Source organism: Sminthopsis crassicaudata, chromosome 6 (assembly GCF_048593235.1).
Source record: "Sminthopsis crassicaudata isolate SCR6 chromosome 6, ASM4859323v1, whole genome shotgun sequence".
Classification (NCBI taxonomy): domain Eukaryota; kingdom Metazoa; phylum Chordata; class Mammalia; order Dasyuromorphia; family Dasyuridae; genus Sminthopsis; species Sminthopsis crassicaudata.
In genome coordinates this window covers 172,786,965-172,803,117 of record NC_133622.1, presented here as the reverse complement: position 1 = coordinate 172,803,117, position 16,153 = coordinate 172,786,965, and the positions used below count along the sequence as shown (strand labels likewise).

General features: G+C 36.0%; 1 protein-coding gene across 1 annotated transcript in view; it reads right to left on the bottom strand.

Moving 5' to 3' along the window:
* The window catches only part of NUDT6 (nudix hydrolase 6), a 36,076-nt gene that overhangs the window by 12,715 nt on the left and 7,208 nt on the right, over nucleotides 1-16,153 (bottom strand). Inside the window, exon 3 of the mRNA XM_074273701.1 lies at nucleotides 10,798-10,853. Within this exon, the coding sequence (XP_074129802.1) occupies nucleotides 10,798-10,853 (56 nt within the window). The remainder of the gene's footprint in view (nucleotides 1-10,797; nucleotides 10,854-16,153) is intronic.

The window sequence follows — 16,153 nt, the reverse complement described above, 5'->3', positions numbered from 1 at the left end:
TACCTTACTGGTGGGTCTGCTTGCTTCAAATCTCTCCTCACTCTAATCTATCCTCTATACAGCCACGAAAGTGATTTTCTTACAGTTCGGGTCTGACCATATCACCTTTCTACTTAATAAACTCTAATGGGTTTGTGTGGCCTCCAAGAGCAAATACAAAATACTATTTACCATTCAAGGCCCTTCATAAACCACCTCTTCCTACCCTCCCTGACTTACACCTTATATTATCACAGCCTCTTGGCTATTTCACCAAGACGATACTCCATCTTGGCTGCAGATATTCTCTCTGTACTACAAACCGGAATGCTTTCCCTCCTTTGCTCTGACTACTGACCTCTCTCGCTTCTTTAAGTGCCAATTAAAATCCCACCTAATACAAGAAGTCTTTCCCAATCCTCTCTTAATTCCAAGCCTTTCTTCTGTTAATTATTTCCTATTTTTCTTGTACATAGGCTGCTTCGTGTTTATGTATTTGTATGCTGTCTCCCCATTAGATTGTAAGGTCCCTGAGGGCAGGGAATATCTTTTTGCCTCTTTTTATATGCCCAGGGCTAAACATGGTCCTGACACATAGTAGGCATTCAATAAATATGTATTGATTGACATTACAGGCATTGTGAAAGTATGGTTTATTTTTTTTTTAAAGAAAAGTAAAGACAGTCTGAATTTCAGGAAGACCACTTTGACAACAAAGTGGAGGATGAACTGGAGTGAGGAATGATAGGGCAGGGAAACCACACAGCAAGTTATTGCAATGGCATGAGGACTTGAGTCTAAACCAGCATGTTGGCAGTGTCAGAGGGGAGACAGAAAAGTTCAGGAGAGATGCTATGAAACAAAATCAACAGGTCTTGGCAACAAATTAGATTTCAGTCATCAAATTGATCTTTCTAAATCATAAGTCTGATTATCTTCAATTCCCCTCATTTTCCCCTTTCAATAACTTCTAATGACTCTTTATTAACTCTAAGATCACATATGAAGATCCCCTGTTTGTCTTTAAAGTCCTTTATAAATTGCCCCTTCCTACTATTCCACACTTCTTCTGTCCTATTTCCTTTTATGTATTCTATTATCCAATGACATTCACTTCATTAGTATTCTTTGGAAAAGACAATTTATCTCTTAATTCCTTGCATTTTCCCTGGCTATCCCTGTGCCCTGGAACTTCTTCCTTATGTCTATCTCCTGGCTTCCCTGGATTTCTTTAAGTCTCAGTTAAGAAACTTTTCTCGAGCCTTTTTAATTCTAGTGTCTTCCCTATGAGATTGTCTGCAATTTATCTTTTTATAACTTATTTATACATGGTTATTTGTATATTGTATAATTGGACTGAGATCCCTGAGAGTAACAGACTATTTTTTTTCTTTTTTTGTATCCCAGTGGTTAATATAGTGCTTGATACATAATAGGTACTTAATAAATTCTTGTTGGTCTGAAGTCCTACTTCACATCTATCTGATTAGCTAAGATGACAAGAAAAGATAATGATAAATATTGGAGGGGGTGTGGGAAAACTGGTATGCTAATACATTGTTATTGGAGTTCTGAAATGATACAATCATTCTGAAGAAAAATTTCAAACTATTCCCAAAGGCTATAAAACCGGGCATACCCTTTGATCTAGCAATGTTCCTACTGAGTCTGTAGCCCAAAGAAATCATAAAAAAGGGAAAAGAACCCACACATGCAAAAATGCTTTGGCAGCTCTTTTTGTAATGGTAAGAAATTGGAAATTGAGTGGATATTCATCAATTGGGGAATGGCTGAATAAATTAAGGTATATGAATATAATGGAATATTATGTTCTATATGAAATGATGATCAGGCTGATTTCAGAAAAGCCTGATAAACTGATGAAGTGAGCAGAACCAGGAGAACATTATACACAGTAACAGTGTAAGGAAAATACTGTATACAGAAATAGTAAGCAAGGATATCTGATGATAAACTATGATAGGCTTAGCTCTTCCCAGCAATTCAGTGATCTAACACAATTTCAATACATTTGGGATGGAAAATAGTATCTATATTCAGAGAGAGAATAATGAACACTAAATGTAGATTGACAAAAAGTATTTTCATCTTTTTGCCTGTTTCTTTGTTTTTTTTTTCCTCTTTTGGTCTAATTTTTCTTGTACAACATGACAAATATTGAGATATGTTCAAAAGGGTTTTACATATATTACCTATATTAGATTATTTCCAGTCTTGGGGAGGGGAAAGAGAAGAAAGGAGAGAGAAAAAATTAGGGAACACAAAATCATCCAAAAATGAAATGCTGCAACTATATGAATTTGAAAAAAAAAAGAAAAAAAAACAACAAAAAATAAATGCTTGTTCACTTGTTTCCCTTCTCTATAATTTATTGAGCAGAAACCAGCCTTTCTAATCTTTTTTTGGCTGAGACTAGGGACTAATTTTCAAATGTAGACATATAATTACTTGTGCCACCAGCAGGTGTCACTATGTGGTAAGGTTTGGAAGTTTTAGGATGAAAAATGGAAAGCTTTGTAGGAAGAATCCCTTGCTCACTTGCTCTTACTCTCCTCCACTCTTCAACTTTTCTCCCCTGCCCCAACTCTTCTCCTGCCCTCCCCACACATACAGAGAAATGTGGGTAAGGCTGATTCTTTCCAAACCATATCTTTTTTCTTCCTAATGTGCAATACCAGAAGTGTAATCAATGCCTTTATTCTGATTCTTACTACAGAGATAAGAAACTTCTCTGACTTGCTTACCAGTCCTTGCCACTTCAATCTGACTTATCATTAACTGCATTAGTCTACGAGTGGAGAGTATTAAGTCATGTGTTTATCTGTATTTGCCATTGAGGATCTTGTAAGAATAAACAATAAAAGCAAAACCATTAAATGTCATCTTAACTGGCCTAGACACAGCTAGAGACAAAACATCCTAACATTCTGGAAGAAATTTAAATCTCTGACCTATATATTTCTGTGCATACAAAGCTTGTTCCCTTGTATTCCCCCTTGCCTGCAATTAATTAAGAGATGTGAGTCACAGTCACTTATGATCATGGTTTGTTTATTTGGGTCACTATAAACAGGCGACAAAAACCAGGAAAATAGAAACTGCTTAAGGAAACAGTTAATCATATATAAAATGCCTTTCTTCAAGAGGTACCAGGGAAAGGAAGAGAGTAAAACTTTTACTGTGCTCTTATAGATCTCAAAGAATGGCCTCATTTAAGTTGCATAGTATATTTTATCCAGACAACTCAGAGGTTTTTGTTATAGAGAACAGATTGCTTGAGGCTCCTTAGTCTACAATATTCAACTTTGACTTTCTGATAGGACATTACAAAATGCTTTCAGGGATTTTTCTCCTTCTATTCTCAATTGTACTGTGGCTATCACAGTTCCACAATGCTGCCTGATGCTCCGATCTCAGCTGCCATGAAGAACATTTCTCTCTCTTTCTCTGTCTCTCTTTCTCTTTCTCTTTCTGTCTCTGTCTCTGTCTCTGTCTCTGTCTCTGTCTCTCTCTCTCTCTCTCTCTCTCTCTCTCTCTCTCTCTCTCTCTCACACACACACACACACACACACACACACACACACACACACACACACACACCCCACTACCCACCCCATACACAGTCTAGTTAAACTACTTTATTGCCACAGAAGTCCATAATCAGCCCTGAACTCAAAATGTCTCTCTCCCAATAGAGGGAGAAAATGGTGCTCTCTCTCTCTGACATTACTGTTCCCAAGACTCACAGCCTGGCTTCAGAACCTTTTGCTGCCACCAGAGAAAGTTCTAAAATTGGGGTTTTTTAATATTAATATCAGAAGTACATGGACTCTGTAAAACTAAGAAAGTACTGGGTTTCTGGTTTCACAGAGAAAGGGAGTTCCAGGAGCCTAGTTTCCACAGAATTCCCTTTTTTGAAAGTCTCACCACAAACCATTTTCCAAAAGAGAAATTGTATAATGAGACAGGAAAATCAATTCCTTTAATTTTTTTTTTCATGCCATTTGATTTCAGGCTGATTGCAATTTTCAGTCAGTCTATCTTAGGATACTTTGCATTTGGGGACTTACGCTTTTTTGGGTAAAAGAAGAAAATGTTATAGTGGATAGAAAAAAAAGATTGAATTTGATTCAAGTAAAATATATTCGAGTAATTGCATAGGTCCTCTTCCCAGTGCATAATGAAATAGGAAGAAATATTTTGGTTTAGAAAACAGTTGTGATGTTCACTGTCATCTCTTTCAAGATGTTTATCTCACTAATCATTATTAATTAGTGCTCAACTTAACCTTGGTCTTATAACCAGATTTGACTTAGCACACAGTAAGTTCTTTGTAAGTGGTACTTGTCTGACTGAATTATTTTGGAGTCAAAAGACTGTCACTTAAACTTGCCTCAGTTAAACAGACCAATCTCTCCTTGAAAATATAACTTCTGAAAACAATTCAGAAGTAAAAGTGGAACAATCTTAAAAGCAATTCCTTCAGAGCATCAAATAATGGTGAATGGGTTAAAGCCGAAATGTCAAAAAATATTGTCAGAATCAGTTTAAAGTATAATTGGGTAGCATTTGATAAAAAAATAAAATATAATGAAGCATTGACAATGCTGATCTGTTATCACCAAAGGCACACAGGTAGTGTCAGAGACCTTCAGGATTTGAACTGAGGTCCTGCAACTCTTTGGAAATATTCCCTGAGCTCCTTAAAGTAAATCAACTTTAGTTATGTTAGGGATTCTTGGAAAGGGTCAAGGGGCAGTCCATGTACTGGATGTCCTCTCCCTTAACTCCATCAGATAAATTTTTTCCCCAGAAGCTGTACCCAGATTTGGCATTGGCAGCTGAAAACTTGTACCCAAGAGGTTATGGAGACAAAAAACCTGGGAAAATGAGAGAATGAGACTTGATAACTTTAAATCACTTCACATTTGAAATTATATAGTCTCAAAGGCTGGACTTGAACTCAGACTTTCCAGACTCAGAGCTAAGATATTCCAGACTTTGAATATAGCTTTCTATAACAATTCAATCAGGCCTTCCAAACAGAAGACTAGAGAGTTTAATGAATTGGGAACAAGTCCAGAAAATGTGTTGAACAGAACCCTTTGGATACTTTGACCATTCAAAAAATAATGTTTCATCAGTTTTGCAAGTTCCTTTCAAGGACATGTAATGCTAAGTGAACCTTAGCCCTGGGGATTTGTCATGTCTACATCTGTGTCTCAATGGCCTTAGTTGCTTTAATATATCTTCTAAGACAAGAGGACCCTGCTAGATTTAAAGAGAGGCCACCTGAGTCCACATTCTAGTTTTATCACAATCCCTGTGAGATTTTGGCAGTCACTCATTTCTCTGGTCCTCAGTTTCCTCATCTGCAACATGAGGGAACTGGGTTATATGATTTCTGGGCTTCTTTCCACCCCTAAATTTAAATATATACAACTCTTTTATGAGCCGAAAAACCCAGCTCAACATTGAGCCATCTTGGTCTAGAGTGAGCCAGGACTATCCTGGCCACTGGGGATTTTTCTTAGGATTTGAGTCACTCTTTCATGACATGATTTAGACACAGATTTATTTTATGTGAATCTCCATGTTTTGCTAAAGGTGTAATGACATAAATTCTTGGCGGGCTGATCTGTCCTTGGAGTCTGGGTAGAATGGAACCAGTTGTGGCAGTGAGGTGGTCTGTCTCTGGGCGGCCTGTCTCTGCTAAACTCCCCAGTGAAATGACATTTGACAAAGTCATTTCCCAGGCAGAGTGGCTATTTTTAAACCTCAAAGGTCTATATTTTTCTTTAAAACAGAACAAAATACCCATAGCTAAACAGACTAATGCCCCATCCTAATAAGGAATTTGGTATAACTATTTTATATCATGAGACAGACATGAAAATGCATGTGATAAAACAACTCAATTTGTCATTTTGTAAAAGTACTCCATGAGACTACTCTTATACATTTTTTTTATTATTATGAAACTGATAAAAATCAATAAATATGAACCAAAGAACAGAAAAAAGACTAAATATAAAACCAAACATTTCTATAATATTTGCAAAGTATTTTATAAATCTTAAAGCACAATGTAATTGCTAACTTAAATATGTGCACATAAATGATATTTTATGAACTTTGAATAAACTTATGAATACTTTAATCTATGCTATGAATTTTGAGATATTGTGTGAAGATATAAATGTGTGTATGTATGTATATATATATAATATTATGGATATCTAGATACCCAAAATATTTCAAGTCTTAGCCCTTTCCTTTTTGACCAATCCATCTTGCCCACATCCCACATAAGTAATTTCAGATGAATAACTGGAACTTAAGAGCAAAACCTTGGTTCTGCTTACTTGTACTATAGTGAAAGCAACAGTGATAACCCTTTAGACTTTCCCTGGAGAGGCTTGGAATAGATTGTCCCAGAAAGTCTGAGATTGCCCCTCATATACCCTGTATTCAGAGAAATAAGTCTAGGGTTCATTCTACTGTATCTCTCAAGTCCTTAGTTAAGGCCAATTCGATTAGCATTTGGAGGGATCTGCAATCAATCCTGGTATCTAATGTTTAAAATGAATGTCTCTTTAGGACATTAACAATCCAAGTCAGTCCAGGGAAGGCCAGTGCATTTGACAGCAACTTGTGTTTTGTTCACCACATACTCAGACACAAAACACAGAATTATCTCTAACAAAGGTCATAATTGGATACTTTTAGCCATCCAGTGAGGCAGTTACTACACTGGAATACTTTGATAAATTAAATAAATGGATGGGTCTATTAAGAAATAAGTTATATGCTGGAAAGAAAAATATACACATCCTTAACTATTAAACTGGAGTTCTTAACCTCCAACCCTCAAATTTATAAATATACACAAATATGCATGTATTCACTATTTACAAATTATTTATACATAAATAGATACTTAAAACATCTAATGGAAAGCAGTACTGGTGCAGTGGGTAGAATATTAGACCTGGAATCAGGAAGATCTGAGTTCAAATGTGGTCTCACAGACCAGCCAGGTGACTCTGAACAAGACATTTAATCATGTTTGTCTCAGTTTCCTCATTTATAAAATCAGTTGAAGAAATAAACAGCAAATCACTCTAATATCTTTGCCAAGAAATTCCTAAATGGAGTCACAAAGATATGATTGAAAAATATTTAAAACACATATATGCAAATAGGCATGTGAGCATAACACATATATAACACATGGACTTGTGTACACAAAATACATATGCTTGTATATAGATAATGTGTATGTTTTAATGCATAAGTCTATATGGTTTATTAATGTATAATTTAATATATATGTATAGTTTTATCTAAAAAATTAATAGTTTAATTTGTGCTGTGACTTTTTGGTATTGAGTATCTAAAAGTATATATGGCTATGAATATGAAGACAGCACATATATACATATATATCTTTGTAAGCATGTATACAGTCACACAAATATTTGTGCACACATATATTTATATATGTCTAAGTACTTCAATACAATTGGTTTTCTTTGTATACATACAAACTATACATGTTTGTTCTTTATATGTTTAAAACCATTATCCTGAAAAAGGGTCCATTATGTTCACCAGTTTACTGAAGAGGTCCATGTTACAAAAAGGCTTAAGAATACTTGTTAACCCTACAATCAGAACTGAAGCTATCTCAAACGACTGAGCTACAATAATGATACAGAGAAGGGGAAAAATCTCAAATAAAACATATGGCAAAGAAAATGAGAAAATGAAAAAATGAGCTGAAACTTTTTTATTTCAAAGTAAAATAACTTTATAATTACTTCTATTTAAAGTACATTTGTACAGGTAAGAGAAGTTGAAGCAAATTATCATAAAATCATAAAAGAATTTTTTAATGTCAATTGATGTGTTTGGTCCTTCTAAAAGGTCTTTAAAAAGTTAACCCCAGTCAATGGGTACAGTGGCATTTCTTACAATAAATATTAAGATTTCAAATGTTCACAACTGAATGAGTTAATATTTTTCCAATGACACACACACACACACACACACCCCTCCCAAATTATTCCAGATAACAAAACTCTTCAGGTATTTGAATTTCCTTCATTTCCTAATATGATGTCAGAAAAGTCCTCTGTTCCAAACATCTTTTTTAGTTCTAAGAAATTCTAGATTCATCTGAGAGACACGTTGGTTAGTAATATGCATTACTGGGATCTTATTCCTATCCCTGGACCTGAATTTTCTGTTTGTTTAGACCTGTTCAAGCGTTTAATTGTGCCTGACTCTTTGTGACTGTGTGGACTACAGCACACAAATACTGCCCATGGAGTTTTCTTGGCAAAGATATTGGAGTAGTCTGTCATATCCTTCTCCAGTTTATTTTACAGATGCATAAACTGAGGCAGATTTAAGTGACTTACCTAGTCTCAAAGCTAGTAAGTGTCTGAGGCTAGATTTGAACTCAGGTCTTTCTCACTCCAGACCTAATGCTCTAACCACTGAGATACCTTATTTAGTCTTCAGAGTTCCAAAATATTAGCTGGAAGGAACGCTAGAGTCTAATTCTCATCTGAAGTTGGATTCCTTCCATAACATCAGCAACAAGCGGTCATTTTGCAAACCCTGAAGAGTTACACAAATGCTATCATCATCACATCTGCTACCAGAAGACCTAAGGGCCAGGGAGTTCATTACATCTGAAGCAGCTTAGTTCATTTCTGTGCAGATCTAATTAGGAAATTTTTCCTGATAAAGAGCTGAAATGCAAGGATTATAGAATCCCCAAAAGAAGGCATCTAGATATTTTTTAGTCTAGCTGCTATATTTTAGAGGTGAGGAAACTCAGGACTAGAGAAGTTAAGTGTTTTGCCCAAACTCACATTGGTGAGTAGCATTTTCCTGGAGCTTCATAAATGCTTGCTGACTTCAGGGACTTTAAAGAAGTCCTTCCAAATTGATACTGAAATCAGTTAATCTTCCAGTCATGCAATCAGTCAACTAGGAAAAGTGTCTATTAGTTGTTGTCTTTCATTCTCAAAGAAGCCCAAAATGACTCCACTAGGCTAGGGTAAAGGGGCAGTGTCCCTTTAATATCCATAAAGTGTCCAACTGTGGCTGATGAAACATGAGCATGGATTTGCTACATTTAGAAAAACAAACATAAGTATGTTGTTTACTTTCTATCCAAATTCTTGAGAAGGAAAAAATGGATCTCTTGCCTAAAAATCAGTATCAGTAACTGTCTTCCCTTTTAAATGTAACATATATGCTCAGGTCATTACAACAATTGACAGCTAAACTGTAGCAAAAACAATCCATTACTTAAATTATTCATTTTTAAGCCTATGCAATTTAGTGGTATAGCTTTACTGAAAGCTTACTGGCTCATTGGAAGAGAGATGAATCATGATGCTATTGAGAGAGCTCTATGGACTTATCCTTTCTAGCAATAGCCTGAAAGAGGTGAAATCTTTCAGGAATTCTTATTATCTTAAACTGAGAGAGAGAAACAGGAGGAATGAGAGATATTGATTCTCTTTTGCTATGAGAAAAGTTATGACTTTGCAGAGAGCTGATTGGACAAACAGAATCCTTTGCTATTTGAAGAGCTAACTGAGGAAAGGTTATGTGGCCACTAAAACTAGCTATAAATTAAGAAGTAAAAACTCTTCAGAGTCCTTGAAAAAATTTGAGTAGTTTGACAGTTCTCCAATTAAAGGGAACTTTAAATCCTGAAAGAGCACACTGCTTCAGCAGCCTGAGAGTAGCAGAAAAAAAGCTATTCCCAGCAGGAGACATATGAGGATTGTAAAAGGAGCAGAAAGCAGAAAGTAGTTGGGACAGATTATTTTCTAGAGAGATCTAGGACATAAAGCCTTGCCACTCAGAGTCATGAATTGTCTTCCCTGAGAACAAATTTCCCTATTCATGTATTTTCCTGTTAGATTTCTATAAGTATGTGCCCATTTCTTTCCCAGATCACTATGGATTCGTGGAAGAATAATTATTATTGAATAATGGATTATTATTCTTTGATTATTCCTCTTCTTTTGTTCTAATGAATAAATGTTATTCCTGTTTTTGTCTTACCATTTCATAAATGTTTCCTAGTGTGGGGTAGCTAGGTGGCGCAGTGGATAGAGCACCAGCCCTGAATTCAGGAGAACCAGAGTTCAAATCTGGTCTCAGACACTTAATACTTCCTAGCTGTGTGACCCTGGGAAAGTCACTTAACCCCAGCCGGGGGGGGGGGGGGATGTCAATTTTTTGTCAATGATGTAAACATGACTGATTTTATTTATATGAGAAATATATCTGTTAGGACTCAGGACCTACAGAGGTGAGCTACTCTCAAGATCTTGATAGAGCTGAATAGTAGCCACGAAGCTATCACTTTAGGAATACCATCATGACATGACAATGTAGATGCAGGTGGATGAGACGGGAAGTCCCAGTTTTGGGATAGAACCTGGGGACAGTTGGAGATCAGTGCCATGTGTGGATTATATATAGACCTGTTTATTTACATGTTGTTTCCCTCATTAGAAGGTAAATTCCTTGAAGGAAAAACTTTTCTTCACCCCTCCCTCAATCTTTCCTTAGAACTTAGATCAGGGTTTGGCACATAATAAGCATTTAATTAGTTATTGATTGATTTTTTTCCAAAATGTCTCTTTATTAGTATCCTATAATTTATGGACAATGATAAATTAGGCAATATAAATATAGAAGACATTGTCTTTGTTCCTCTAGAATAATCTGAACATTCAGAATTAATAAGAAATCACTTACTTTATTTCGATCTTGTACAACTAGTACTTTTCCAGTGTCTTCATCAAATACAGCACCTATTAGGAGGAAAATGTAGATTAAGAAAAATTAATTTTAAACTCCTTCAGTTCTCTGCCATACTAAATTCCTAATTACTCTTTATGATCTAGCTCAAAGCTTACCTTCTCCAAGCAGCCTTATATGATCACTTCAATTTTTCTTCCTTCTTTCCCTTTTCTTTCCTTTTTCCTCTGTCTCTGTCTCTGTCTCTGTCTCTCTCTCCCTTCCTTCTCTCTTTTTCCTTCTTTTCCTTTCTTCCATTCGTCCCTTTGTTTCTCCTCACCTCTATTCTCTGAGCTTCTCCAGCATTATGCTTGTATTTCTCCTTTGGTACCTAGCATTCCTTATGTCATGGTAACCTCCAAGCAAGCTTTCCTCAAAGGAGATTAAAAGTTTCCAAAGAGCAGAGAAAACATCTTATCCATCATTATATTTCTCCCAGAATATCCTTTAGAATGCAGGAGGATTGTTATATTCCTTCCTGCTTGCCTCAAGGAGTAACTTGGATAGTGATTCAAATTCTCTCTTGTCAATACCCCACCTAGCTACCAAGGAACAAGGACCCAGGACCCCTTCATGCCCATCTAAATCCATGCTGAATCCTTCCTGAATCATATTTTCACTGGTTATACCTTACACCTAGAATTCTCTTTCTTCATCTCTATCTCCTGCCTTCCTCAAGTGTCACCTAAACCCCTATCTTCCAGAAGATCCCCCTTAATGAGGGCATATGCCTTTGGTTAATTATGTCCAATTCATCTTCTATATATCTTGTTTGTTCACAGCTGTTTGGGAAGCCAGGTGGTGCAGTGGATGAGAGATCTAGGCCTGGTCAGGAAAACTCATTTTCCTAAATTCAGATCTGACTTTAGACACATATTAGCTGTGTGACCCTGGGTAAATTAATTACTTAAACCTGTTTAACTCAGTTTCCTCATCTGAAAATAAGGTAGAGTAGGAAATGGTAAACCACTCCAGTATCTTTGCCAAGAAAACTGAACAAGGATTCAACAATAACAATACATAGTTGTTTAAATTAAGTTGTCTCTCCTGTTAGCTCCTTGAAGGTAGAGACTGTCATTTGTCATTCTTTGTATCCCCACTGCTTAGAACAGTGCCTGGCACATAGTAGGTACTTAACAAATACTTGTTAACTGTCTTGCTGAATCATTTTATTCAGGAATTGGCTCCAGTCAGGCCTGGCTCACAATACTCATGGACCATAAAATTCAATAAAAACAAACATACATACAATAAGATTAAAATGCAATTTACTAAAAATAGACGTTGTTTTCTGCATTTGTCAGAATGAAAATGTTGGGTCAGAAGGACATTTCTCAGGGCAATGAGAATTCCACTATACTTTAGGAACATATATTTCTCAATGAAATGGCTTTTTTTTCCCCCTCCAGTCCTTTGAACCAATCAAATCCTGAGAGCAATCTCAGGCAACAATGTTGAACTTGGAATCAGAATAATCCAACTTCAAATCCTGTCTTTTACTAGCTACATTACCCTGAACAAATCACTTAACTCACAACCTTAGTGTTTCATCTATAAAATAGGAACAATAGTATCTACCTCATGGGGTACTGTTATGAACAAATGAGACTTTTAGACCTTGAAGTATTATGTAAATGCTATTATTATCATCATCACTATTGCTATAATTCTTCTGGCCTCTATAAAAGACATTCTCCTCCTGCTCCTTGATGCCAAGGTTCCCCAAATCAATCCAGGGTTACTATCACCATGTAAATCACCTTGAGACTCTTATTAAATGATTTTGTGAACCCATAAGGGGATGGTCACAAATCCATGGAAGCTTCTGCTGAATGGCTGTCCTTTCTTCAGGGACTAGAGGAAGATTCTATTTCACCTTCATCCAGCAACTCAGATTGTCACCAAGTAGACCAGAGAATCCTCTTTGTTCCAAGGGACTACATATCCCTTGATTATGGGATTATTATGATTATGAAAAGAAAATGTCTCTTTCCCTTTGAGTATGAAAAGCAAAGCACCTCCAATTGTATCCCTCAGTTTTTCAAATCCTTTCTGATATAGTTGTCCAGACTATCTTGAGGAGAGGATTCCTGTCAGGGGAAGGTGAGTTGACACCTCAGGATGCATAGAATTGTCTTTAGGAACAAAAATTTCAAGGTCGGAGTAGCTCCATACAGGGACAGAATAAGGAAAACAGTAAGGGATCAACCCTGACTCTGTTCTACATAGTCTGTCCTTATTATAAGTCTTCTTGGGGGCTGGATTTAAGAAATTGCTGGATTATAAAGGCCCTTCCCCTTCCTAAAGTATTACTAATTGCACATACAGATTCTGGGAGCTGGGACTCTAAACTCTGATAATCAGAGGTTTGACAATATAATTTTATAATATATAATATAATCAATTTGTCCTTTGCCTCCAGAAGCAGTTCAAGAACTAGATGGGATCATTCTGTAAGTGATTTTTAAAGGTATGTTTTTATATTTCATAAGGTGATTAATACATATGAGTTTATATGGATAGGGGAAAATATCACGTAAATATGTAGCTACCTGCAAAATAACTCACAAATTAGATGGAGGGTACTGGCACAAGAGAGACTGGGAAGGGCTTTCTGTGTACAGTGAGATCTGAGCTGATACTTGGTGGAAACCAGGGATTCTAAGAAGAGGGGGTGAGCCAAGAAAGCATTTCAAGCTTTGTGGACAGCCAGTGCAAAGGCACCAAGATGGGAGATGGACCAGAAAGGATTTCAGTCACCATATTGTCCAACCAGATCTCAAAAAGAATGATAAACCTGTTGTAAACCTGACAAGCGATTCTTCTTCTGTTTGAAGGATGAAGGAAGAACTTAACTGCCTCCAGAACCCCTTCCCCATTTAGTGAGTTTTGACTCTACTGGGTAATGTTCATAAGAGGCAATTGGCACAGTGCATGTAGTAAGCCCTTACTCTTGTTGTTGGGTTGAATTAGTCGTGAACTCTAGTGGAAAGAACACTTGATAGGGAGGCAAAAAATTGGATTCAAGTATCTCTTAGTGACTGTGTGGGGTTGGGTAAGTCTTCTAAGCTCTTTGGGCCTGAAAGTCTCCCAGTAGAAATGAGAGGAAAGTACTGGACAATTTCCAGCCTCTAAAAGACATGATCCTACAAATAATATGAAACAGAACTGGGGCAAGTACATAGAAGAGGCATGAATAAGGCTCTATAAAAGTTTATGGTAGGAAGTTACTTTTGGATGGAGGATTAAGAAAGTCTTAGAATCAGAAAGACTAGACTTCAAATCCTTATTCTGACATACTATCTGTATTACTGTGGATAAGTCAGTTAACCTCTCTGAATCTCAGTTTCTTCATTTGTAAAATGGGGAAAGACTTCCTGAAGTATATACTTCAAAAGATTGTGTGAGACTCAAATGAGAGAAAACAGATGATTTACAAATTTTAAAGAGTCATAGACATGCCAGTTATGCTTAACAATAAGAATAACACACCTTCATACTTTTTACAGTGTTGGGAATATTTAGAAATGGACTCCCTCTTTGAAATTCTATTAAGAAAATGACTAAAATGTCCAAACTCTTTGACACACATCTCTTTGCTGGGCATATACTCTGAAGAAATTAATGACAAAAAGAAAGGACTTATTTATACCAAAATACTAATAGCAGCACTTTTTTGTAATAGCAAAGAACTAGAATACATGCCCATCAATTTGAGGAATGGTGAAACAAGTTGTGGCAGAAGTGGAATATTACTGCATTTTCAGAAACAATGACTATGAAGAATTCAGAGAAGGCCAGGGAAATTCATAAGGATTGATACAAAGTGAAATCAGCAAAACCAGGAAAAAAGGACTCTAGTTATTATAATATAAATTGAAAGAATAGCAAGCAACTAAATAGTAAGTAAATGATAAAGCTTGTTGCTGGAGTTAGGATTTGTCTCCTGATTCCAAACCCAGTGCTATACTAGGTAAAATAGTTTTTTTCTTAAAGAAAAACAACCTGATTTGTATCATTAAAGTAGTTTTTAAAAATATCATTAAAGTAGTTTTAAAATTTATCATTAAAGTAATTTTAAAAAACTATCAAGGAATCAATAGTGAGATTGTATGTTCTCTATCAGAAAACATGCTTTCCATTCTATTTGGCTTTGCGTTGATGTTTTTTCCTGGAGGAAATAGTGTTAGCAAAATACTAAAATGAAGACATACTTTTAAAATTCAGCAATCTAACATATTTATCAGATGGTCAAATTTTTAGTTCATTATTGAAGGTTTTAAGACCTAGGGAAAAATCAGGTAAGTCAAAATGTGAGCTCCCCCTGGTGGTCCTGACTTGAAAGCTAAAGGACAAATACTGTATAGTAACCATAATTAGAATGGTATTTCTATCTCAACCATGATGTTAAGATGATTTCAAGGGACTAGATAGAGACATATCACCATCATCTAGACAAAGTCAATGCTTTTGGGTCTATAAGTGTAGATGGGGAAAAAATTACAGCTTGATTTTCACTAATTTATAGTTGAAATTTAGTTCTTCCTTCAGTTATTTAAAAACATTGTTGTGAAAAGGGATCTGTTGGTTTTGTCGGATTGCCAAAAGGTTCCAAGAGAAAAAAACAGATTAGGAATTCTTGGGCCACCTAATTTCTGCTTCCCTTCCAAACTTTTAATTTACCATTCTATAATCCTAAATGTCCCAAAAGTCTTCAGTGAAGTTTTAGGTACTTAATCTCTTAAAAGTTATAAAGAAAAAAAAAATTAAAAGCTTTCCTCAACTGAGTATTATATTTTCTGAGGTAGAAGTCTTAATTGTTCCATAGGAAAGTTAAAGAGCTTGGAATAAGGGTTAGGGCTGGCTTACTATAACCCTGTATTTAGCCAGAAAAGTCAGGTTCTTGGACACACAGTAATAGACTGCAGAAGAGGTGACAAACTGCTGTTCTGGTGTGTCCCACTCTTGGTAATTCCATGGATCAGACTTTTCTAAACTACATTATCTCTGAAAGTCTGTCCAGGTTCACATTCATTGTTTCCATGACACTATTTATCCATCTCATCCTCAGTTCCCTTTTCCTTTTGCCTTCAATCTTTCCTAATATCAGGGTCTTCCAATGAGTCATATCTTCTTATTATATGGCCAAAGTATTTAAGTTTCAGTTCCAATCCTTCCAGTGAATAGCCTAATATCTTTTAAGTATTGACTAATTTGATATTGCTGTTCAAGGGACTCTCAAAAGCACAGATTCAGGCTAGGCTTAAACATCAAATGGAAAAAGCCAATGCCATTTTCTGATTGCTGATCACTA